Source organism: Populus euphratica, unplaced genomic scaffold (genome assembly GCF_000495115.2).
Source record: "Populus euphratica unplaced genomic scaffold, PopEup_1.0 scaffold149.1, whole genome shotgun sequence".
NCBI lineage: Eukaryota > Viridiplantae > Streptophyta > Magnoliopsida > Malpighiales > Salicaceae > Populus > Populus euphratica.
In genome coordinates, this window is record NW_011499946.1 from 168,788 (window position 1) to 195,453 (window position 26,666).

At 35.9% G+C, this 26,666-nt stretch overlaps 3 protein-coding genes and 1 pseudogene across 6 annotated transcripts; 2 read left to right on the forward strand and 2 right to left on the reverse strand.

Moving 5' to 3' along the window:
- Positions 1-1,045: 1,045 nt before the first annotated feature.
- LOC105137544 (hydroxyproline-rich glycoprotein family protein) lies at positions 1,046-6,162 on the reverse strand. The gene is made up of 4 exons (XM_011043326.1): positions 5,041-6,162; positions 4,294-4,443; positions 3,075-3,260; positions 1,046-1,378 (listed from the first exon to the last, which is right to left on the reverse strand). Exons 1-4 carry the CDS (start codon positions 6,034-6,036, stop codon positions 1,298-1,300), a joined length of 1,413 nt encoding a protein of 470 aa, XP_011041628.1. The 5' UTR covers positions 6,037-6,162; the 3' UTR covers positions 1,046-1,297.
- Positions 6,163-9,672: 3,510 nt separating this feature from the next.
- On the forward strand, positions 9,673-13,424 carry LOC105137545 (calcium-dependent protein kinase 26-like). Of its 2 annotated transcripts, none has more exons than XM_011043327.1 (4): positions 9,673-9,979; positions 10,249-11,203; positions 11,323-11,619; positions 12,314-13,424. In XM_011043327.1, exons 2-4 carry the CDS (start codon positions 10,615-10,617, stop codon positions 13,006-13,008), a joined length of 1,581 nt encoding a protein of 526 aa, XP_011041629.1. In that variant the 5' UTR covers positions 9,673-9,979; positions 10,249-10,614; the 3' UTR covers positions 13,009-13,424. The 2 variants fall into 2 exon arrangements, with proteins under 2 accessions (XP_011041629.1, XP_011041630.1); XM_011043328.1 differs by having other exon boundaries at positions 9,673-9,853.
- Positions 13,425-14,966: 1,542 nt separating this feature from the next.
- Positions 14,967-21,638, reverse strand: ABCB28 (non-intrinsic ABC protein 8). Of its 3 annotated transcripts, none has more exons than XR_844613.1 (17): positions 21,160-21,638; positions 20,893-21,080; positions 20,766-20,789; positions 20,569-20,670; positions 20,218-20,308; positions 19,770-19,870; positions 19,558-19,608; positions 19,347-19,475; positions 18,532-18,594; positions 18,174-18,453; positions 17,702-17,850; positions 17,511-17,600; positions 16,650-16,784; positions 16,512-16,568; positions 16,332-16,388; positions 15,843-16,141; positions 14,967-15,433 (listed from the first exon to the last, which is right to left on the reverse strand). XR_844613.1 is itself a non-coding variant. In XM_011043329.1 (16 exons), exons 1-16 carry the CDS (start codon positions 21,563-21,565, stop codon positions 15,905-15,907), a joined length of 2,160 nt encoding a protein of 719 aa, XP_011041631.1. In that variant the 5' UTR covers positions 21,566-21,638; the 3' UTR covers positions 15,528-15,904. The 3 variants fall into 3 exon arrangements, 1 of the variants encoding a protein (XP_011041631.1); XR_844612.1 differs by lacking the exon at positions 14,967-15,433 and adding an exon at positions 15,528-15,750 and having other exon boundaries at positions 21,160-21,637; XM_011043329.1 differs by lacking the exon at positions 14,967-15,433 and having other exon boundaries at positions 15,528-16,141.
- Positions 21,639-22,859: 1,221 nt separating this feature from the next.
- Positions 22,860-26,453, forward strand: LOC105137548 (post-GPI attachment to proteins factor 3-like; annotated as a pseudogene).
- The last annotated feature ends 213 nt before the right edge of the window (positions 26,454-26,666 follow it).

The following is a 26,666-nucleotide window of genomic DNA, read 5'->3' on the forward strand; positions in this document are numbered from 1 at the left end:
ATAGATTATATTTTGGGAAAACTGCAAATTAAACCCCAAAGTATAAACTTATTATCACTTTAGTAATCAAACAAACGATCTTATCAATTAGGTCCTACCATATCCTGCGTGGCAACGACTTTGTGATTGATTTCACAACTTTCCAGAGTTCAATGTGGAATCAAATGAACCAGTCCTCTTTTCCTAAACTCATCAGGCCACAAGACTGTCTGGTATTTTTATTTTCTTTTACACATATGATCATTTTGATTCTCTAACATGATGGTCATTTAAATTAATCAAAACAATATGCAAATGATGTCATATTTTGGATTTTCGTTTTAACAACTCTTTCCAAAGCGGGTCTAACCCAGGCCTAGTCATCAAAAAAACCTGTTTTTTTTTAAAAAAAAAATTTCATCATTTTAGAGCCTTTTAATTTTAAAAATAAAGATTAAATCAAACCTTGACCTCCATCCTGAATTTTATAATTATGCTTCTTGGTTGATAACTTCTATAATTATGCTTCCTGGTTGATAACATCTCAATAATCTCCACTGTCTAATTCACTATTTCTTGTGTTTATTTATGTGATTCACCTTGTTTTTTTAAACAGTTTTTTATTTGAAAATATATTAAATTAATATTATTCTTTAAATTTTAACATACTAATATTAATATATATATATATATATGAAAAAAAAATAATGATAATTTTCAATTTAAAAGCATTCATGCAAACAAGGAGCTGCAGACTTTGGAGTCCGTTTCCACTGTATGGTCACGTTGCACCATTACAATAACTACCAGTTTTGGCTAGGTCTGCTATAACCAGGAACCATTTTTTGTAGTTTAATTAGACTGAAAAGATTGAAAAAAAAAGAGAGAGAGTAGAAAACAAGATAGCACTTGCATTTAATCTGGATTGTGAGAAAAGAACTATCGTTTGCAATTCATTAGGTTGTTTCTCACAAGAGTGTGGTCCTTGCTGCATAATGGCATCCAGACTCCAGAGCAAAAGCCATTTGTATATAAAGAATCAACTATCAGAACTGGGAGCAATATAAAGGGAAGGGGAAGAAAAAGTTGTCACTCCAAAGATTCAAAAATTTATAATGCAAGCATTCAAAAGAATTGTTTGCCAGGCTCACTGCAGCACCAGATCATACAGAACAAATTATTTTGAATGTTCTGCTTGTCTAGAACAAATGGTAAAATATTGATCAATCTTTGGTCCTGATTCGCTAGAAGGCATCATTTCAGGCATTGAAAAGCCTGCAACAAATGATTAGTATTCTGAGATGTAAAAGCCTTGATCTTATTTGTAGTGCTGAGAAACCTCCTTTGCAAGCTTATCCATAAATGTGCATTTCTTGTCGAATCCCCAGCCAGGGTTGCTCTGCATTGCAAATTTTGTTAACAGATAATACATGTTCCCCAAAAGCATCTTACTCAAATCATGCAGTGCAACACAAAGATATAAATGAAATGCCTAGCAAGAAACATCACTCCCCCACAGCTTCAAAAATGTCTTTATTTTCAGCACAACAGATTCAGAAACTGAGCAAACATTGCCATTCAAAATTTCACTCTTGTGCACTATCCCAACACATTGATGTTACAGAGGTCGCAGCATATAATGATCACTGGCCCAAACGCGTCAACCCATGCACCTTTAAACTACCTCAAGACTCAAAACCCAAGAAAATTCAACTTCAAATTTATCTAAATCAATACCCAACCATAAAGAGTCCATAAGCATGCATACTCTTATTACTAGACCATACTTACCAAAAAATAAAAAGAGCAAAGAAAAAATCAAATTATGGATTGTGATGCAGAAACATTTGTACAGCTCCTAGCCCATCTTCTTCGCCATGACTAATGATTAGTGAATTCCTAAAATTCAGCCTCAAACCCTCCTCTAATACATGTCTAAAAACAACTCATGCACTTCAAAGAGCTCAAAGTTCCCTCACATTTGAGGCTGCCATGCCTAAGATTGCTGAGAGCAATCCCTATCCCTTCACCATCAGGACCTTTATGAGGCTCCAATGCACTAGCAGGACCAGGTTTAACTATGGACACATCAACATTTAACTTCAAGCAAATTTCTCAGGAGGGGGTAGCACTGGGTTTCTTTACAGATCAACACATCTTTAACATTTCAATATCACTAAGAAAAAAGTTGATATACATGCAGCATTCCACCCACTTCACCACACTTTATTTTTTACGATAAAGATCTACCAAAATTATTTTGATGAGGTCACATTAGTAGCAGCAACAAAACTAAAAAGATAGCTCCATTACTGCCTAAACAAAGTGACCATAAGATCGCAGAGGAATTGGCCAATCATGTTGTTTAGTGTCGCGAGGACATAAGGCTGTCAAACTCTAATTGGATCCACTACCCACAAATGAGCTGGATGAATCCCAAAGAATTCCACCACCAACCGAAGGAAACACAAAATTTTCCTTCTACACTTTGCAACAATAAAAAGTTAACACTACAGAGTAGCAGCTGAAAATAGAAAATCAAAAGGAGAGGAAATAAATGGTAATGTAGCACTATGCTGGAATTCCTAGAATTGCTAGGGTTGGAGGCATCACATTAGAGTGCGCCAGCAATCAAGCGTATGACATCTAACCACACACAAGGCACTAAAGGGTCACAATTAATATTCAAAATCATATCCAACATATGACAAGTGGCTCAATATAAAGTCTCATTTGGGAAGTTGCTCATGTAGAAATGATTATAGTAATCATGCAAATAAGGACACTGCGAGCAGCACAGTTAAACCAGTGTCATATGGTTTTTTACATGCTGAAAGCTTTGATCCTCCCAAGTGCCACAAAACGATGGAGTTTTGCAACACCACAAAACTGTGCCATTTGATTAATTACAATTCACAAGCTAACAGACCCCAGAGCAGTTACTTGAAAGTTTTAGGCTTTTAGCCCAATGATGTTAAAAGGACCAAACATTGTAACTTTTGAGTGAAATTAAAAGTAAGACAATGAATGTGATGTCTTCACGGCATCACCTCACCAAGCATGATATTTGGAACATGGTCAACATAAATACTAACCTGAAGAGAAAGAACCGCACGATCAGCAAAACTCTTTACAGAATCAGGTGCACTTGCAGGAATAGTTTTTGCAACCCTTTCTAACTCTTCCTTTTGTTTCTTTCCACTTACTCTATCAGGTCCACTGTAGGAATCAACAATCTTTTTCATTAACGGGGCATCCTTCATCGTTTCTTCAACAATTTCCTGGTAAATGTGAAAGATCAAAGATATTAAACTTAGGAAAGGTACAGGTTACAGCTCCAATCCTTTTTTCCTTAAAATATGAAAAATGATCATCCATTACAGATGGACTGAAGTTCTGAAACAAAGGCAAAAATTCCACAAGTGGACATCTAGTCATGCCAGTTATTGAAAGCACATGAGCCGCAATGCAAGAGGTACTGCCAAAAATATAATTGATTCTTTTAATTAAGTGATGATGGATTAACCCAGAAGCAATTAATAGTGCAAGAGTCAGCATAACAACAGTTTAACCATATACCAAGCAGTCACTAGAGTGAAAATACACTCTCACAGAGTACTATAAAAATAGATTTTTGCAACCAATAATAATGTTACTCTAAAACCTCTCAGCCACTCTCTTTCCGGGATAGTTTCTTTTGTTTGTTGATGAAACTGAAACCAGAACACCAGAATCACAAAACACATTCCAGGACTTTCGCAATCACTAGAATCATGAGGGTCATGCATCGAAAGATTGTAACTTCTGGATATGAGAGCACATCAAAACCCAACTATGCCATGATTAAAGTATTATGAAAACTTTTGCACCATATATCTTTCTAAATATCTGATAATTTCAAACACTTAGTCATCCATGCTACTGAGCTTTCACACAATAAAGTTCAACAATGATTTAGCCACTAGAAATAGTATCACAACCACATCAACATCAGAGCAAACAAAAGTGATGCAGATAAAGCACAAGACAACAAGGTGTTAAATGACAAGCAATGGGTGCCTTTTAAGCCTGCAAAGGGTAAATGATCATGAGATTTAGGATACTGTTGCAAGTAATGACCCCAAATTAGGAAGAAATTTGCACACTAGAAGGTCAATATGGTAGGATGGAAATGTCAAAAAAATTATAAACTTCAACTAAACAAAGGTTATTTTCACAAAGTATATATGAAATGAAAAAAATGTTTGCATATTTCATTGATATTCCTGATATCAATGAAGTCATGTCTCAAGAAAAAAAAATGACAAAAAGTACCTCCCACTCTTCATGAGTCTTAATTCCCATATATGCCATCATGAACGGCTTCACCTTTTCCAGTGCATCCCGAAGAGGCATAGGTGGTTTCTCATCAATATCTGGATTTTTATCAAACTCACCCATCAAGTACTCTGGCTCAAACTCAAACTGCAAACAAGCCAAATAAAACCATACATCATCACACACCCAGTTTCAAAAATTTCACAAGCAGAAAATTGCATAGGACTCTGGAACCGCAAACTTCTTAATTTCAAAAGCAATTTATTAATATTCTTATTTCAACAACCTAATTTCAATGCAAATACCAAGCACGATAAAGTCAGGTCATATTATACAATTAAAGTGGATTGCACTAACAACCTACAGATAGTTCAACAATAACCTCTTAGATTCCAAAACATCATAAGCAATGCGAGTGACCATGTTGAAAACGTTCGGCTACAAGTGTAGATTCCATTTTGTAATTTCTATCTGGTACTGCTTCTTTAACTGAGTCATGTGAATTATCTATAAACTCTGCCAGAAATTTAATTTTGAAATGTATACATACATACATTGAGATAGATTATCATTTTTATCATATTTGCACAACCAAGGGTCATTTGCTAAAACTAACTCTAAAGTTAAGAGCTGGAGACTAGAATTTGCTTTCTTCTTTCAGAATTAAGACCACATAAGCCCCAAGGAGTGAATGTAGTCATAAAGGAAGGTAAGAAAAAAAGCAGAAAACCAAATTACACTCACCGAACAGTTGGTATCGAAGGCATCCACATATTCGTCCTCCAAGGGACAAGGCAACACTCTTCCACTCATCTCTTCAAAAGCTTCAACCAATGTATTCATAGTTTCAACACCAACACTTTGAGCAAACTTCTCTTCATCTTCCTCATGGCCTTCCAAAGACATCCCTGACCCATATTCTACCTCTTTATCCCCATAACCCCTTCTTCCACTACCTCTACCTCTACCTCTACCTCTAGCTCCACCTCTAGCTCCACCTCTCCCTCCTCCACGTCCAGGCACAAAACTCCCTCTCCCTCCTCCACGTCCCCCCACCTCTCCTTCACCACCACCGCGTGATAATAACTCCATTGCCTTCTTCACCGCCTCCTGCCTGCCCATTTTCGTCGTGGCTGGAACAGCATCATCTCCATCTGGGGTTTTTTGGTGCCTGGTCCGGGGCTGGCTCCGAGGTTGGCTCCGGGCCCGGAGGTGCCTGTTCTCTTCCTTAGCAGGTTCACTGGGCACCTCTTGTTTAACCGGTTTTCCACGTCCGGCACCACTTAGACCTGATAGAATACTAGGAGGCAGATTGGCCTCGGCCTTCTTGGGAGGTTCTGACTCGGGACGCGACTCGGCGGGTCGGCTCGGTCCCGGCTCGGTGGTTCCTCTGCCCCGCCCAGCGCCAGGTTGGGAGTTTTTCACAGACGAAATGAAAGTGGAGAAGGCGGGAAGAATTGGGCCTGTGCCAACTGGCTTGCCTCTTCCATGACCGAGTCCACTCGGCTGTGACTCAGATGACTCAGTTTTCGATTCGTCCAAGTCAGGCTTCCCTGGTGTCGCTGCACCGTATTCAGATTGTCCACCAGGTGGAGACCCAACATTCCCAGCGCCGCGGCCGCGGCCGGAGGAGGTGGAGAAAGGGGAGGAGGATAAGAATGTTGGGGCGTGATTGGATGTGGAATTTGTGAGAAAATTGCAGGGTTTATAGATTCGTCTTCCGATTGTAGTTCCTCTCATTTGGGATTAAGAAGTACAGATTTTATGGATTCGATTTGATTGATTCCTTTCGGTTTCGTTTCTGGATTTAAAGAAGAAGATGAAAAAAAAGGGGAGGGTTTTAGCCAGACACATCACAAGAACAGGGTTTACAATTTTATTAGGATAAACTTCATTTTCATCCCTGTACTTTTATAAAATATCCGATTCTACCCCTATTTGTTGAATGATTTCCACTGTTACCTTTTTTGTTTGAATGTGACCCCTGTCAAAATATTTTGGGATAAAATTGCCTATATTGATTGATTTTTTTATCCGGCTCGATTTTTAAAATATATTTTTTATATCATTATTGAAATTAAAATTTTTAAAAAAATTTGAAATTCACGTGAAAAACACTGTAGTCCTGGACACAAAACACCTTGGCATGGACAGCATGAGTGTTTTTTTTTTATCCCCAGAATGCTTCAATCACTTAATTTCTTTTTTACTTGGTCAAGGGTGATTTATTTTTCTTATGTGCGTATAAGGATCTCGAGAAATTATTATGTTCGTTAGTTAATTTTTTATTTTAAAAAATCAAATTTAATTTATTTAATTTAGAGTAATTAGAGTTTAAAGGTTAAAATAATATTCAACCCCTTTTTACGCCAAGTTTTAGAGAATAATTTCCACGATTAATAAGGAAGTTCATTTTCTTTTCTTTCTTTTTTTTGATCTCTTGAGTTTTTTTTTAAATTTGATTCTTGAGTTTTATTTTATTTTTAAAAAATTTAAAGGTTAAATTTTATAAGGGGATTTAAAAAATTTGTTGGTGCTCAATTTATGTTCAGTTTTACGAAGTAAAATAAAAAATCAGTTCATTTAAAACAACAAAGTATTGAAGAACTAAAATTAAAACTGATGCAGGTGTGGAGGCTAGGGTAAATGGGCTGGGAAATTAGGTTGGCGATCGTAACAGGCTTGCCAATATATGGATGGCAGTCGCGTTCGGCAGTTTTCATGACGCCTTTTGAAGTATTGCACCTCGATCTTCATGCAGTCCAACGCATGTTGATGGAGGCGCCGCTGTTGGGCTCCAGTTTTTTTTTTTATATCCCCCACTCGAGAATTGCATGGGCTTGCCATAATATAAAGGTGGCCTTCATTTGTTTATTGCACTAAATTTATTTTTTATTCTTTTAAATGTTATTTATTTTATTTTTAACATTTAATTATTGATTTTTTTATTTTTTATTTTTAACATCTTATTTTATTTAATTTTTATGTCAGATTAATTATTATTAACTTGATTTTTATTTATTTTTTTTATCATTTTCTTGATTAATTATTTTTTTAATTTCATTTACCAGTATTTTTTATTTTAATTTTAGTTCTTATTATTTTCGTTATTGTTTATTATGTGTTTAATCTTTTTTTTACTAACTTTTTTAATTTTATTATCTAATATTTGACTAATCAATAATTTCTCTTTGTGATTTTCTTAGATTTGTCTTTTATGACATTAATCATGACCTTATAACATAGTTCATGAGATTTAAAAATTAACTACAATTAATTTCATTTGTTTTCTATGTTGTTTTTGAAAATTGTTTTTTTATTTTAAATTCATTATTCATCATAAGGTTGGTTAAGAGTTGGACCTTATGGTTTTCTTCACTTTCCTTTTAAAATAATTATCATGATTTAATTTTTAGACTATGGGCTTAATTGATTAATTTTGGTTAATTCAAGTTTTTTTATATTAAATGTTTTTTCTAATTTTATTTTTTTAATATTAAATTATTTTATTTTTAAAATTTATTATTTTAATTAATTTACTTTTTATAATAAGGATATCTTAATCTCACAGTGAATTAATATATTTGGAGGACAACTAGGATGAATTTGAGTTATTTTTTTATATTTTTTAAATTTTATTATTTTATATTTAATTTGTCAAGAATTTAATTTTGATTTTATTTTATTTTTGCTCTTTTTGGCTATCAAGCACTAGAAAAATATATTTCTATAATATTAACTGTCATAAGTGATGTCATAAGTGATTGTTGTATGTTTCTTTTAGTTCAATTTATTTTTAACCATGTTTATTTATTAATCATATTTGTTAGATTAGTTGTACTTATAAAGTCAAGTCAGTTAATAATTTAAATCTTAAATTTTTTATACTTATTTAAAAGTACTATTTTTTTTAATTTTATTATTCAATATTTGACTAATCAATAATTTTTCTTTGTGATTTTTTTAAATTTATCTTTTATGATATTAATCATGACCTTATAACATAGTTTATAAGATTTAAAAATTAACTACAGTTAACTTCATTTTTTTTCTATGTTGTTTTTGAAATTTTTTTTCTTATTTTAAATTCATTATTCATTGTTGGTTAACAGTTGGACCTTATGATTTTCTTCATTTTCCTTTTAAAATAATTATCATGATCTAATTTTTAGACCATGTGCTTAATTGATTAATTTCAATTAATTTGAGTTTTTTTCTATACTAAATATTTTTTATAATTTTATCTTTTTAACATTAAATTGTTTGATTTTTAAACTTTATTATTTTAATTAATTTATTTTCTATAAAAATATTCTAATTTCACAATGAAATCATGTATTTGGAGGACAATTAGGATGAACTTGAGTTATTTTTTTATATTTTTTAAATTTTATTATTTTATATTTAATTTGTCAAGAATTTAACTTTGATTTTATTTTATTTTTGCTTTTTTTGGCTATCAAACACTAGAAAAATATATTTCTATAATATTAACGGTCATTTATTTTTTAAGTGATTGTTGCATATTTCTTTTAGTTCAATTTATTTTTAACCATGTTTATTTATTGATCATATTTGTTAAATTAATTGTACTTATAAAATCTTATAAAGTCAAGTCAGTTAATAATTTGAATCTTAAATTTTTTATACTTATTTAAAAGCACTAGTATTGTCTTGATGTTTTTTTTTTAAGTTGAAAGAAACTAACACGAGCCATCAATTTAATATTTTTTAAATGTATTGAAAATAATAAATTTATTCGATGTTAACTCTGAAATTCAAATTTAAAAAATAAGCAATGGAATCGGTAGTGGTATTGGTACAGCACGACACAATTTTTATTCCTTGTTGTTCAAAGCAGAGGGATCTGGACAAAGACTTGTCATTTCTCCGTTATACAAAGGCAAGCTTTTTATTTTTCAATTCCCTCTTCTCCCAGCCACCCGCTTCTCCCCTCTTTTTTCCTGAATTGACCCGTTAACCCAGTCAACTCGTTATTCAAGTTTTAGACTGGGTTATGAGTCGGCTATGTTTGATTATTACGTGTATTGTAGATAATGTGGTGTATGATATTTTAAAAAAATATATTTTAAAAAATATACACTCCTTTTGTTTAATCCGAACTATCCAAATTACCAATTTTAAAAATTTAATTACTCATTCTTTTTTTATTCTTTTTTTTTTTGAGGAGGGCTCACTCCTATTTGGTAAACTGGTGGTTTTCTTAAAATCTAGACAGCCCGTCGTTGGACAATTGCATAGATAGCAGTGTGGGATCCAGACGACCCGTCGTTCGACAATATAATGGCTAGGCTGCTAGCTGTACTTATTAATTGAACAAAGCTAAAGTCCGGCTTGAAGTCCGAGGAAACCATTGGAGGAAGGAAAGCAAATCTTTCAACTTTCAACTTTCAACTTCAAAATAAATAAATAAAAGGGAGGCACAAAAACTTAAGAGAGCCCCCATAAAAGACAGACAGTCACACGGCAGAGAGAGAGAGAGAGAGAGACGGGCTCTCTCTTGTCTTGAAGAGCTCAAAAATCCTCTGCTCCAACGGTCTCAATTTCTCTCTCTCTATTCATCTCCTCTACCTCCCTCCCTCCCTCCCTCTCCTCTACACGAGTAAATGGTGTTGTTGATGGGATCTTTTTAGGATCTAATTCTGGGTTGTCTTGTTTTGAGGTAAAAAATAATGGCTTGGTTTTAAATTTTGATATTATTTACGTTTTTTTTTTTTTTTTTTTTGGGGGGGGGGGGGGGGCTTAGCTGATGGGTTATTCTAGGGTTTTAGTATGCTGAGCTAAAGTTTGGAACTTTTTTTAATCAATGAAATGTGTGATAAATGAGAGAGTTCGCTCAAGTCGGTTTTCTTTTAATGCTGTGTTTTTTAGTGAATTATAGAAAAGTTGACACCTTGGGTCTGAATTTTTTTATTTCTTATGTTTGTTCAGATCTAGCTGATCAAGGTGAGATCGGAAGAAGTTACTAGCTGAGACGTTAAGGTTTTGCCTTTATTATGGTGGTTTATGCTCTAGACTTCTAGTTACGCAAATTCCAAATACATAGCATCCCATTATCAACGTTAAGGGTCACTATCTCCTTCTAAGAATTAGTCATAAGAAGGGTTCTGCTAGGATTTTGGCCTCTATTGCAAGTTTTGTAATTTGAGAGGAAAAACATCAAAGTTTTTTACTTAAGCATCAATGAGAGGTTTGGTGGTGTTTTGAGATACCGAAACAAAATCCGGTTGTTCATTGAATAGTGTGCTGGTATTCTGATTGGTATTTTGGGCGCTGGTCGGGGAGATAGAACTTGGTATGGCTGGGGGCAAGAGCAACAGCAGCCGTGAATCCTTGAAGCAACCCTGCAACTGCTATAGAGTTTCAAGCTTGACTGAAACCATTCTGGACACGCACCAGATCTCTAATTTGAAAGATAGGTACGTTCTTGGAGAGCAGTTAGGTTGGGGACAGTTTGGTGTTATTAGAGTGTGTACTGATAAGTTTTCCAGAGAGGTTTTGGCTTGCAAATCGATTTCCAAGGATAGACTGGTGACATCAGATGATGCAAGGAGTGTCAAGCTTGAGATTGAAATAATGACCAGGTTATCTGGGCATGCTAATGTTGTGGATCTCAAGGCAGTTTATGAGGATGAGGATTATGTTCACTTGGTAATGGAACTTTGTGCTGGAGGGGAGCTTTTTCACCAGTTAGAAAAGCATGGACGCTTCTCCGAGGCTGAGGCTAGGGTTCTCTTCAGGCATCTTATGCAAGTGGTTCTTTATTGTCATGAAAATGGAGTGGTTCACAGAGATTTGAAGCCGGAGAATATCCTCTTAGCTACAAAATCCTCATCATCACCAATTAAATTGGCAGATTTTGGTCTTGCAACCTATGTCAAGCCGGGTATAGTTTCTTTCTTCTTCTCTTTTCTTTTGCTCTTCATTTAATTTGTTATATTGAACGTTGTTTCCTGCAAAGCGTGAGTTGTTTAACAGATTAAATATTGGGATCTGCCCAAACAGGTCAGAGTTTGCATGGGACTGTTGGAAGCCCATTTTATATAGCTCCTGAGGTATTGGCAGGAGGCTATAACCAGGCTGCTGATGTTTGGAGTGCGGGGGTGATTCTCTATATTCTTCTTAGTGGGATGCCACCATTCTGGGGTAAGACCAAGTCAAGGATATTTGATGCTGTGAGGGCAGCTGATCTTCGGTTTCCTTCTGATCCTTGGGATCACATAACTGAATCTGCAAAGGAGTTAGTCAGGGGTATGCTTTGCACAGATCCCTCGCAAAGGTTTACTTCTCAGCAGGTTTTAGGTGGGTTCAATTTATATTTTACTTGCTGTATATGCTTTCTTTAGCTTCTTTGATAGTTTCATCCAATCAACCTGTTCTTTGATCTTAGTAGGCATTGGGACTATGGATGGTTATAATTTTTTTGGTCTTTTCTAGCACTACATGAATTTCTTGAAAGCTAATCACTTCATGCTAGAAGCATCTAATGCACATACTACATGATTATGTATACAAAACTTGCTGACAAGACAAGAAATCTGGCTGAGATCCCAAAAGGTGAGGCGGGGCTCCATTCCCTAATTCTTTTAAACTGACAGGTCATTTACAACTGAATGAGTTTCTATATTTCTTTTGTTAGCTGGTCCCATCAATCGTAACATTTATGTCCTTGGTTTTTCCTCAGGTGGATAATTTTTGCTGTTGATGAGCTATGTCATTTCACTCTTTTTTTTTTCTTTTTTGGTTTTAGAAAATCACCATATCAACACACCAATGTGGTTGTGTTTTGCCTTATCTGGCTTCATATGAATTACAAATATAAGTTGTGCAACTGACTGGCGTTGCTAGGGCCTAAAAGTCAAGTTCTCTTTCTCATTAGCTGATCAGCATGATTTTACCTTTTCTTGCCTGCTACAAAAGACTGCTCTCCTTTTTTTTCTTTTTTTTCATGCCATGCTTTCTCCAAATATTTAGTCTTTAATTTTCTTTTCTGTAGATAATTCCTGGATGAAGCATGATGTACCATATCCTGAAGAATCTATTCAACTTGAAAAGCAAATTTGTGAAGATTGGGATTTAGGCGGCAGCTCATTCTCCATATTAATGGCCAGGGATCAGGACGTCAGCTTTGGCACTGGATCACCTATCATTCATGATGTTCAGTCTCCTACTTTCACTTGCAGATCATCATTCTCTTCTTTCCTAGGGGAGCCATCAACACCTAGCTTTGTATCTGGTGGATTCTCTTTTCGCAGCAGTGATGATTCAAATGCCTTGGAATTCATATCCCCTGTATCCTCAATGCCGAGCTTTGCATTCTCCAGCCCTGGTCCTGTAATTGAGCAAGGGAATTCTACATTAGAATTCTCAAGCAACGTTTCTAGGATAGATTCAGTTTGTGGACGTCATCAACTGTCAGAGGGAAGCTTGGATAAGATGCTTCTGTTGCGGGAGTCTTCTCTATGCTGTGTACGTGAAGCCAGAGAAATGGAAAACAAGCCAGTTGAAGTTAAGAGAGCAGGAGCAGCAATAGGGTCCAGGATGTCGGGCATACACAGTAAGAGGAACCGCACTATTGGTCTCGGTGAGCGTGAGCAACTTGATCTCATGGTGACTGAATCAGTCATCCGCTGGGCATCCTGCACTCACCTTCCAACCGCACCATCTCTGAGGTCTTCTCTTGTCTGTTGAGAGAGAGAATCAGCTGACAGCCAGACTCAACGAGATGAATGGGATTTTAGGTGCAGAAAGTGCTGTGCTCACATGATAGTCAAAATAGCTAATGTGTGTGTAATAGTTTTGTATCATATTTTTGTTGCGAGAGTCCCTGTGTGCTTAGAGCCTGTTTCAGGCTAGCTTTCAAACGAGTGAGGAGTGATGTCCTTCTGATGAGATAATCTTGAATCTGTTCACTACTAAGAAGCAAATGTCTTTCTGATGAGCGAATCTTGAATCTGTAAACTATGAAAAAGCAGATGCCCCCCATGATGTGCTAATCTTGAATCTGTTCGCTACTAAAAAGTAGTTACCAGCTCCGAGTGATTGGCTTTTGCCATGTGTATAAAAGCTGGATTTTCATAGGATGAAGTTCTCCAGGTTTCATATTATATTTTCCGAGTCTCTTTTGAAATATAAGCATCAGGAAATCATATTATAATAACAAGATCATGATACTGACTGCAGCAGCTCTATAAACGTAGTGGTCTCCTTTTACTCAGCTTCTGATTTTGTTCTTCATTATCTCTGATCAACTTCAATTCTCCTTGTACAATGAAGCCCTGCGTGATCAGATCAATCTAAATGAATTAACCGGAAACACCATACGTACACATTTTGTAGAACGGTGGCCAGATTCCCAGTTTTGTTCTTACTAGTTTTGTTCTTACTTTAATTTTTTTTTTATATTAATATGGATGTCCGAAGCAGCTAATTGAGGTTAAACAATGGACATGACCATACTAAAGTCTTTATTCTATAATTGTGAAAGTTAAAGTATCTTTTCCTTTTGCTCTGCCATGGTGACAGCAAAACATTGCAACTCTCCACTAGCCTCCAAATTTTGTGAAAACGGCTAGTTGAGGTTCAACAGTGGACATGACCACACTAAAGTCTTTATTCTATAATTGTCAAAGTTAAAAGTATCCTTTTCCTTTTGCTCTGCCATGGTGGCAGCAAAACATTGCAACTCTCCACTAGCCTGACATGGACCACTTCCAAGGTAGAGGGCAGGCAACAAAGGTCTCTAGATGCCACCTGTCCTGGGAAATGAAGTAGAGGAGAGGACATTATTACATGTCCAATGGGGTAAAGAAACAGGTCATTCAGCACAAAAGCACAATCATATATCCATGTTCTGCTACCCCCCATTCCAAGAGACAAACAAAATTTCAAGCTTGATGCCTGCTCTCTGCCCTCAGGATCTTCACTCTTCAGGTCCCAATTTTATGTAAGAGCACAGGAGACAAGGAGAGGGTACTTCGGCAAGTGATCAAGAAGGTAGGAAATTGACCTTTCAAGAGTTGATAGCCACAAAGCTTCCACTCATGATTTCAGTGTTCAAGTTCAACCAATAGCTAAGTGCCAAAATCCCAATGGTCAGCTGCCGTCTTGCAAATTTTGGAAAATGTGGATTGGTACATTTCTTAAAATGTTTAGATTTTTCCCTTTACAGCTAATATTTTTCTCAACAAAAGCTGACTTTTAAATATTTTTATTTTATTTGTTTTAATCCCAATTTTTCCTCTCAAACATCCCCATTTATGCTATAATATTTTTTTTAAAAAAAAAAAACAACTGAAAGCCTGAAGAAATTGAGAATCAAATTCAAAAGGAAGGTTAGGGGTAACATTGGGAAATTTTAAACTTCAGATGTAGAGAGAGTTGATGAAGCAAAAGTGAAGTTTACCCTAATATTTTGATTACCACATGAAAACTGAAAATTTTTGGCAGCCACTATACATTTTCTTCTTGGCTCGGTGCATACGGGATTTGCTTCTCTGTATCCATGTTTGTGTTTAAAAGTCCCTTTTACTATTTTTTTTTATATCATCCATTTATGTCATATTTTTGTCTTTTTACACTATTTTGTCAGTTTGTGTCCCACGTGGCGTCTTGAAATTATGTTTCACATATACATCTTGGTCCCTAGATTTCTTTCAAGAATTTACTGTGATCCCTTATTTGATTTTTATTATTAACAAGTATTTTCAATAATGTATGATTATCATGGGAATTTTAACCAAGTTTAAAATTTGACCATCTATAGAGCTCCTCCACTGCTTGTAAAGACAGTCCTAACATCAGAGGGAGGAATCAACTCGAACGATAAGGTGAAGGATTGGAAAGAGAAGGGAAATGCAGACTGGTTGGAGTGGCAACTGTTCATGAACACCTTCCCCGGTCTTCCCACAGAATGCCTTGCCAAACTCAGTACTGTTTTTTCCTTTTCTACCTCTCCTTGATGGTGTCAGGAACTCAGTCCTCCATGCTGTAACACGAGCTGCTCATCTCTTTACACAGAAAAATATAGAACACTATCAACCAGAGGCTCTCCTGTATGTTCCATTACTAGCATAACAGATCTGTGCCTGGACACGAGGGCATTATCAGGGGATCCCTGGCGTTCCAAATGCATAAATAAATTAATCAATGCAAACAGAAGCACAAAAACTAAACTAAAAACAAATAATGGACTAGGAAGTATGGACTCGTGATAAGAACAGCTGCTGTGATGATTGCTATCATTTATTGCTGTGGAAACTATGGTATGTCTTTACGAATTTTAGTTCTTTACAACCGATTAGTGACATATGATGTATAAATATAGAGGAATAGAGGAATAATAAAAGAGACTCGGAATCAATAGAAGCTTTTGCTTGTTTTCAACTTTCAAGGCAGAAAATCTCCTCTAGCCACTTCCTGCTACCAGTTTCTCTGAAAATAGAATTATTAGGCCTCAGTAGAAAATGAAGAAACTTAAAATTCCAAGACTGTTGCTGCTGGATGAAATTCCCCGAGAAACTTACATGATTGTTTGTCTGGGGTTTTCTATTCAACCATTGGTAATATCTATGTCTAGCAGTTTCAGTCACTCAAATGCCAGTCTTTGAGTGCCAACTAATGAAGCATATTGACCCTTCTTATCTAGCAACTCAGAGTGGGTCCCTAGTTCTGCAATCCTCCCACCAGAACAAAGCGCAATCTGATTAGCATTCTGAACTGTGCTTAACCTATGAGCAATCACCAATGTTGTTCTGCCCTTCATTAGTTGGTCCAGAGCATCCTGGACAAGACGTTCACTAACTGCATCAAGTGCACTAGTGGCCTGAACAAAAGAACAAGATGTCTTATCAAGTCTTGAAACAAGAATTTTTTTTGATTTCTAACACCTGCCCTCACATTAGAGCAATAAGTGAAACAACATGACAATTTTTCAAGGATCATGAGTCAAAGCATTCCCAACACAAGCTTGGAGAGTATATAAATATCCAGAGAGAAGAAAACAAAGAGCTTACCTCATCAAGTATTAATATTGGTGCATTCTTGAGCAGAGCTCTTGCAATAGCAATTCTCTGAAGAACAAAGACCAGAGAATAAAATTTTACCACTTTTCTCTTTCACTGAATATTATAGATCAGAAAATAATCATTAATCGCTTATTTCTTCCTCACTCTCTAAAGAGTTCATTGACATACCTGCCTCTGTCCTCCACTCAGTAAGCCTCCACGCTCACCAACTAGAGTGTCATAACCCTTTAAAATCCAAATAAAGGTTCAGAAATGAAGGTCAAAACAAGCAAAAGTAGAGCTGTCGCATAATTACAAGATACAAACCTGTGGAAGTGATATTATAAATTCATGAGCATTTGCAGCTTTGGCAGCCTTTATGATATCGTCCTTTGATACATTATCATCTGGAAGCCCATATGCGATATTTTCTCCAACAGATACCGAGAAGAGAACAGGTTCCTGTTTACAGTATATACTTAGCTTTGAGAAAGATGAGAAAGTTTGAACCAAGTAATTAAAGCAGTTCCTTCATAACAAGCACAACATGTTTCCTCATAAGTTTGCCTGTCATAAGATCTGAAGAATCATTCCAGACCAAACTCCAAGTTTGGCCCAAACAGAACAGTTTAAGCCACAAGCAACCAACCAGCTATATATGTGCATAGTCCCCCACAATGCCCTACTATCAATATGACTTCAGTTCTGATCATTGCTATTCCTGAGATGCTGAAATTGCGTACTCATTAACAGACACGCAGGATACAAGTGTGCATACATGGAAAAAGTCAAGAAGAAATAATCAAGTCTCCTTCCTCCCTTGCCTATTCTTTTCTTCTTACAAAGCTCCTTTTATTCTCTGAATCATGGCAGCCTAATATTTTGGTTACCACACATAATTGGTTACTGAATTAGGTGGTGACTTGTAGACATAGTTGGCAATCTACAATTCCTAATTCACACTAAAAAACTTGATTGTCAAAAACATCCCGCTACTGACAATCCAAGGTCTAGGTTATTCGACCTCTTGGGTTAGAACCAAATCAAGTTGCATCTCAGCAACAACAGACACTCAGTAATCATATTCAATGGGAAGTATTTTGTCTCCATGCTGAGAATGCAAGGATGATTCCATAAATGTTGTGAATTTAATGCATTGAGTCAACATATGGCGATTCAAAACATTACCTGATTCACGATGGAGACGACCTCCACCCATTCAGTCTTTTCAAATGTCCGAACATCCTCTCCTGAAACTGTAATCCGACCTCTGGTTGGCTGCAAGAACAAGAGATGTATGTCATTTCCCAGCATTCTATAATGGTTTAATAAAATTGCAATTTAATTTTAGAAATTAAAATTTTGAGAATCAACTAAACCTCATAAAAGCGTGCCAATAGTTGTACTATGGTACTTTTGCCTGAACCACTTGAGCCCACTAGAGCGGTCACAGTTCCACATTTCAGAGTCAAATTAAGACCATTCAAGATTTCCACATCAGGTCGTAAAGGGTAAGAGAAGTGCACATCTGCATAACAAATTATCAGTTGGAAAAAAGAAAAAAAAAACATGAATTCAGAGTAGAGATGATTGACATGTAGGGTCCAATCTTTAATCTATGTTCTACTTTCAACCTTCAAATTAAACAAGTAAAAAGCACAAAGTTCTCTCAAATTTCTTTTTGGACTTCCATATTTAATTTGGAACAGCCATTATATTTAGTTCCATAAGAGATGGTCTGTTCAAATACAGTAATAAGAGGGCATAGGCCTGCAACAATATAATTAACACTTAAGTTGGAGTGAAGAGTGGAAAATGCGTGGAAGTAAATGAGAACTGCAATAAAGATACCTTCAAGACAAACATCACCAGACCCAGCAAAGCTACACACGGTGTTGGCTGATTTTAGGGCTGACATGTAATGTGTATTAAAAATTTGATTCTGTCCGCTGTAACCATTAACTAAGAACAAACTAATCTTCTCATCATGTACTTCTTTTTTCTGGATTTGTCTTTCTAAACCATAGGCAAGGGCTTCATCAATTTCTACCCCAGATAAAACAGAATTAATCCTCTCAATGGCAGCAAGTGCTCCGCGGAGATCTCCAAATGTATTGACCAGCCCTTGAACCTGAGAAATGAATCAATTCAAAGACTACACCAAAGAGTAGAAAATTGTAACATACTGGAGGAGTGAAATAGAACTCACAGCAAAAGTTAATGTGAAAGTGTATCCGATGAAAGAAGCAACAGTTCCAACAGAGAGCAAACCCTGCAAGCAATAAAATATGGCAGGTAAAACAAAATAGCAACTCACTTTAGGTTTGGTACGAATAAAATCAGAGGGATAATAGAGGTAGAAGGAATGTGATTGGTGTCCAAATTAGCTTGCCTACTTATTCTTATAGGTAGAAGGAATGTGATAGTTGTATAAATTAGCTTGCCTACTTATTCTTATAGTTCCTTATCTTGCCATTTGGTTTTCAGAGCAATTTGATTGCAAAATGAATTGAAGTTGGAGCACAGCTCAGTCATTTTTATTTCAATCATCTTGTCTCAAGATATCAAGTCAAGTAACATCTTGCTTTCAAGGCAGTGGGCGATACACAAAAACTGAAGGTAAAATATATTCAACAGATCAAATATACCCAATAATGTGATCAGGCAGCAGCCTCACAGTGAGCATATCAAAAGGAAAATTAGTGAAGGAACAAACATGTTATAATGAAGCAGGCAATATGCATTAAGAAGTGCACCAATTGTATAGAATCCATGAAGCAGAGCACAGTATGAGCTCCTCTATTGTTTTTGTTAGTGTTTGTATTCTTTTTCCTCATCAAAGGCTGATTCTTCAAAAGTCACAATTTTGAAACCAACATTGTGTATCAATTTCTCAAAAAGTTGACAGAATGTAAACTAATATTACATGTAGACTGTAAATATCAGTGGATCTGAATTGGGAATCTGGATCACATTATGCATATTTAAAAGGCTAGAGAGACGTGTCAAAGGGTAGAAGCTTACAGCCTTTACTCTGCTTCCTCCAAGACTGTATAAAGTCAGCAACGAAATATATACAGCAACCCGTGTCAATGATTCATTCACAGATTTGAAAGCCCCGAGCTTTATACCACTTCTTTGATAAGCAAGAACCTACCAACATCTTCGATATAAATAACAGAACAATCAATCTAGAAATCACCAATTTCATAAAGAACCACAGCCTACAATTTACCTGGCTGCCAAAGTTTAGCATTTGGCGCTTTTCACCACCAAAGGATCTCACCTGTGACAGTAAATTTGCTATTTTCAGTATCGGGCACAAATTCATCCTATTCTTTACCACACTCATTACTCCATACAGGACAAACTGACTTTATGGTCAACAACTAGTACAAGCTAGGACTGTCAAAAGAACTATGTGACAAAGCATTACCAACAACTTACAGTACGTATAGCAGAAAAGGTTTCCGTCACACAATCAGATATGGATGCCTGGGCCTTTCCATGAGCTTTGAAAACAGGTACAGTTGATCGCTTGTATACAGCTTGAGAATTTAAATATCATTTAGCAGCAAGCAAGGAAACAGAAGTCAGAAAGAAATATAAGGATTGTCATAGGTAATTGTGTTGGTGAAAGCAAAGCATATGAAAGACAAGATAGGTTTCATCACATATAAATGTCAGCAAATCACTGCCAATAGATTACTAATGATGAACTCATTACAGTCCAGAATAGGCAACATTATGAATAGAAAACTTAAAAACGGGAAATTTATCGAAGCTAATACTATACATACTGCCATTTATGTGATGAAGAATAAATGGTGTAAACTTAAAGAACATATAGGAGGCACTGTAGAAATCTTGATCACTTTCACAAAAAAATATTTACCAACTGAAATAGACACGGCAAACATCAAAACCCCCAGAATCGGTGCTAGTTGGGGGGCCAGAGCAAACAGTATGCATATGGTTCCAGTGACCTGTTGAGGCAACAAACATACTGGAGATGTAAATTATCCATAGCTTCTGACTGTTGATCATGAATGGAAATTTATAAACGATACGACAGGCAAGATTTGTATCAAAAGATTTCAGTATCAATTGCAACAGCATTGCACTAAATCAACACAAACTATTGCAGAAATACATGCTACTTAAAGCAAATATGTAAGTAAATTCCATCCAAATCAAACGATTAGCTACATAAAGCTCACTTTTGTTTTAGTATAGAGTGGCTTGCCTCAGAAAATGCCCTAAATCCACGATCCCTCGAAATGTTCTCGCTCACAATATCTTTAAACGAACCCAAATCAGACGTCAACAGAGCACTAAGCTCACCAACCTGCAAGAAACACAAAACAACACAACATACAATCCTTAATCACGTCCAAATCACTAACAAACATCAACACAAGTTCTCAAGCATCAGTAACAAACCTTGTATCTATCAAAAAACTCCACCTGCATTGCAACAAAAAACAACAAAAGGGCTTGTAAAAGACCGTATAACTCAACATTGAACACATTAAGAAAACCAATTGCCCGGTTTGACAAGTTCATTTACCTTCTGAATCAAGACCCTTCTAAAAATCTGAGCTCTCAGTGTTGCCATAACCTTCTCCCATACTGTATTCATGTTTACAACAAAGATCACTGTAAAAATCGGTTCCAAAGCGTATAACACTCCAATCTTACTAAGCAACCTCCATAGAGGCTCCGGTCTCGCACCAATCAACACCTCAAAAAATCTCCCTGCAACCAAAATAAAATTCAACACAAATCAAAAACCTTCTTGACGAAAACATAAAGCAATAAACTTAGTGATGGTTACCTGAAAATATAGGCATGGAGAGAGTACAAGAGGTGCAACCAGCAAGAGTGAAAGCACAAACGACGAGTCGTACTTTATGCTTAGCCAACAGACTCCACAAAAGACCCCAACTTATCAGTTCCGTTGACTGAACCTTCTCCGTTACAGACGAATCGTCATCGGTCGGGTCGAGTTTGTGGTCCGGTTCGGTCACAATCGGGTCGGATGCTGGTCCGGTCACGTAAGCAGAAGTGATTGTCGTTGCAGTCCGGTGCCGTTTTAGTAATGGCGGGAAAGGCCGGGGTTGATGGAGATGAGGAGAGGAGGGAGGAAGTTTGAATTTGAGTTTGGATGGCGCGTGGAGAGATGGGGTGCGGATGCGAGTGGGGAGTGTTTGAAGGAGGAGAGGGGGAGCTGCAGAGGCCATGGTTTTTGGTGATGCAGAGCAAGTAAGAAAGTACAGGGAAGGAGACGAAAGGAAAGGAGAATCAAATAATGAGCGCGTATTTAACACGCGGATTGATATTTTTTATCCTCTATTTTTTATTATTCAATTTTGGTATTATTTTATTTTAGAATATAGTGATTGGGATAAAATATTGCATTTGATGTGAAGATAGTGGATTTTGTTTCTATATACATAATTTGTTTGTTTGTTTATTTATTTATTTGAGAGATGGCGTTGTGATTTTTTAATATAAAATAAATTATCTTAAGTGGATTTTATATGAATTTGAGAGAATATTCATAAATGTGTTGAATAAAAGGAAACAAAATATTCACTTGTAATTATTTTTATTATAAAATCGCACCATTTCCATGTTATTAGCATCGTAATATGAATAACTATAATATATTTCATGGTAAATGTTTTATTTAATTATTTCAAATATCATGATTTGATTTGTTTGAAAATTCCATCATGGTTAATGTTTTTAGCTATGAAAATATGTAAAACTTATTTTAGATCATTATCTTAACACAAATTAATTAAGAAAAATAATTATTTATCTAGTTTCACTTATATTTTTTTCACATAATTAAAAAAATCAAGATTCTTGAAAAAACTTTAATTATTCGAATCAGTATAGTTTAGTTTAGAAGAATATGTAATTTTTTTAAAAAATGCTATTAATAAATTTTAAAAATTTTAAAAGAATATATAATTTATGAAATTATTCAAAATAGGTTAAGACAAAATAAATTTTGAGAAATATATGTGTGCGCGTTCTTATAATTTTTTAAAACTAATTAACTTGTAATCCTTCTTAAATTTAATTTTACATGGTAAAAACTTTCCCTGTGGTTTTTTAGTTAATTGAGGGTTTTGAGGGGTCCTAGGTAAAAAAGAAAATAAAAAAATTGAGATAGTGAGTGAAAATTTAGGGTTACCCAATTGTCGATTGGGTAAAAAAGATTATCAAGTTAGGTAAATAAAAAAATGATAATTCCAAAAATTACCGACGTGAATTTTTTTTATCTGAATTATTCAAATGTTAATTATTAAATTGAGAACAATAAGATTTTCTTTTCTTTTCAAATTTGTGAGGAAGAAATCCCAATTATTCACGCCATGAGCAACCTCCAACGGTCAATAATCAACGACAATCATGCACCGGCCGACTCCATCTAAAAACTCTATGAAGACAATCCCGTAATTAACTCAAAATCCAAGGATAACTAAGTAACATCAAAACATTTACAAATCCACGTGTCTCCTCATAAATCCCCTCAAAGCTCAGCTCTTCACAAGATTCCTTTCCCTCGCTTTATTTGGTCCCGAACCAAAACTCGCTCCTCAACTCAATCATCATCTCACCTTGACTCGGTCCTCACTCACTCCCATGGAGCTCGTATAACTACCCATCATCATCATTCAAACCTTCATCACTCCAATATCAATCGCGATCAGCAACCGTTGATTTTTTATAAATCTGAAAAAGTCTCTTCCTGTTTCCCCCTTTGTGTTGACTTTTATCGTTCCGTCAACGAATCAGATGGCTCGTTCGCCGTTTCATCGGATTCTGCTCTTTGCTTGGATAGTAGTCCTCTTAATGGATGGGGTTCACGCGAGTGATGGTGATGCTGATCCGCTTTACATGTCAAAGTTTGTCTTTAATATTTATTGTTAATTAGACTTTAAATTCTGCATCATTGACTGAATTTAGTAATTAGTAGTTATTTTTGTTCAGTTTTGACTGTGAATTTGAATTTGAGAGGTGAAAAATGCTGGCTATTTAGTACTGAAATAATGATTTATGAATTGAAATTCAATGGTTTTATGGTCAAATTTTGGTTTGCAATCGGAAAAGATTTTTTACTGGTTTTTAGATATTCTTACAATTAATGGGTTCTTTTAAGTTTTTATAATGGTTTGGCGTGTCATAATTTCATGCTTATGAGAAGCCTTACAGCTGATAACTTATTTATTAGAAAGGTCTTTAATAACAAGGATGTAAATTTGGGGTGGTTAGAGTTTAAAACTTGAAGCTTCTCTGCTGTTTTCGGGCAATGTGTGAGGAGCAGTAAGGAGAGAAAACCAGGGTGTCCTAGAGTTTTGCTTGGAGGATTGACTAATTTGAGGGTATCTATGTTTAGGAGATGTTGCGTATTTGCTTTGGCAGAAGGTAAAAAAAACAATCCTTGGGGGCTGCAGGGGGTGCCATTCATCGTCATGTTGTTCATAATCACTGTCAGTTGCATAAATAGCATCCATAAAGTTTAAGATTTTTTTTGCAGCTCCCCTAGGCCCCACTATTTCCTGTGTGCTATTTTCTATTTTGTTTGAGTTTGGTTCTGTTAGGATTGGAATTAACTATAGTTTTTATTATGCATTTGCTACTCAATCACCAGAGCTTGTGTGGAGCAGTGTGAGAAAACTGGGTGTGTGGGGGAAAAATGCTTCCAACACTGTAAATTCTCGGAGGGTGGGCCATGGTATCTACAAGAGCCACTCTATCTGCAGTGGAAACAATGGGATTGTTGTAGTGACTGTCGATACCACTGCATGCTCACCAGGGAGGAAGAAAGAGAGAAACTTGGTGGGAAGCCTGTCAAGTATCATGGGAAATGGCTGTTTCGTCGTGCTTATGGTTTTCAGGTTTCTATATGTAATTTCTAGTTCAACATTAAGATTTACCCATGCTGAATAATTGATCACCTATCTTACATTGATATTTTTTTGCCTTTTCAGGAACCTGTTTCTGTTGCTTTCTCTGCACTCAATCTCGCTATTCAGTTTCATGGTTGGGTATCCTTTTTCATCCTGATATACTACAAGTTGCCGCTGACTCCTAGTAAGAAGAATTATTATGAATATACTGGCTTGTGGAACATCTATGGGATCCTATCTATGAACTCCTGGTTCTGGAGTGCTGTTTTCCACAGTCGGTAATCAATATTATGAGAATTGTTTGGAGAGGGCCTAAAGCTGTCTTCTCAAAATCATGACAAACTAACCTTCCTATCAACAATTTGAATATGTGCTTAATTTGGAAAGGTGGAAGATAGATCTTCAGCTGCTATTTTAGATTTTATATTACCTTCACGTTCTTTGTAGCATGGTAAAAGATATTACCGTAAAGAGTACATTGAGAAAGAAGATGTTGAATCTGCTAATTCGTGGTAGCGAACATTGGTTTTAGCTGTAATGTGACAATGGCATATATGCACATTCCTTTCTATTTTAAAATTACGTTCTATTTTGCCTTGTTATCTGGTTAATATAATTCATTGCATTGCAGAGATGTTGAGTTGACGGAGAAACTACATTTTTCGTCTGCTGTGGCATTACTAGGGTTTTCCCTTTATCCTGGCAATACTGCGAGCTTTCAGCGTGAGAAATGAGGCTTCCAGGGTCATGGTTTCTACTCCAGTGATTGCATTTGTTACTACACATATCTTATATCTGAACTGCTACAACCTTGATTATGGTAATTCTGTCTTCTAATCTTCCTGCTCTACGAGAAAAAATAATAGACCTTATTTAAAACTAATTCTGGAGCTATAAGGCATATTGCTCTAAGATATTTCAGACTTTAAGTGTTTGTTTAAATAAGCTTTGTCTTGGTCCATTTATGACTGTCTTGTCACACTTGTTCTTCTGTCCTGGTCCCACCTCTTCTGCCGTACTCGTTTTTTTTGGTTTTGGGTACTCAAACTGCATTCAATTTTGTCGTTGTTGCTCCAAGCACTGATTTTGTTGAATACAACTTAACAATAATCTCCATTGCAGTTTTTTCCATTGCATTTACATGCATGCCTAACCTTTCTTGCCATGCCATTTTTCATCTTAGCATCCTATTAAGCTAAATTTCATGCTATGTAGTATCACTATTTCCAATCTGTTAGCACCTAGACCAAATAAGTAGTCTCTTTTAACTGTTGACTGAGCTAATAATATCTATAATGTAAATTCATTCATCCTTTGGAAATTTACATATTTGACTTTTATATTATGCGGCTGAAATGTGACCAATGCAACTGTCCACTTGGTAGTCCTGGACCAAGGAACTACTTTGTTCCTGGACAAGCTTCCCTTGAAATGCCTACACCTCCCTTCCCCCATGCCTTAGAAAACCACATTTGATGGTCAAAACGTGGGGGGTCAAGATGAAATGATGGAAGAATTGTTGTCTAAAACTTGGTATAATATGCTTGCCTAGTGGAAGTGGTTTTTGAACGGGTCCATTATTTTGCAGGTCTAAACATGAAAGTTTGTGTAGCCACGGGCGTAGCCCAGCTTCTCATTTGGGCAGTTTGGGCTGGTGTCACTCACCACCCTTCCTGGTCTAAGTTGTGGGTGGCTGTTGTTGGAGGCGGACTTGCCATGCTCTTGGAAATATATGACTTCCCGCCTTACCACAGATTTGTGGATGCTCATGCTCTCTGGCATGCCACTACCATCCTACTGACATATCTTTGGTGGAGCTTTGCGAAGGATGATGCTGAGTTTAGAACATCAAGTCTCCACAAGAAAGCAGACTAGAATTTCTCTACCCTAATGCTTGTGGTAAATGATTTTTTTGACAGCATCAAGCACATTAAGTACCTCTTTGTTGAACATCTGAACTGCAGTTCCTTGTGTATACCTTTTTCCCAAATGCTTAGGCATTTGCTGGCCCTTACATTAGCACTTCAATTAGTGATCATCTGATTATTTCATGATGTTGTATAGATTCTGCAACGAAATTCAACTTTTAGATCACTATACTTCTTCATTTTCATTTTTGTCTAAAGAATCTGGGGTAACCACATTTTTGTATAAAGTGTGTTTTCTGTTTATAGATATGGTGGGTTTCATGGTTTTTACTTAAGTTCAGTGAAGAACAGGAGTGATGTTGCTTTAAGCAGGGATTTGGAGGTTATAGTTTATTTTGACCCCAAAAGTTTGGCGCAGCAACTTTTTTATTATTTTGAATTGTCATTACAAAAAACTAAAGGAGGAGGAAGGCACAAAATACTATTTAATTTTCACGATGATGAAATTGCACTTAAGCTATTTATCATGATATAATCGTTATTTTCAA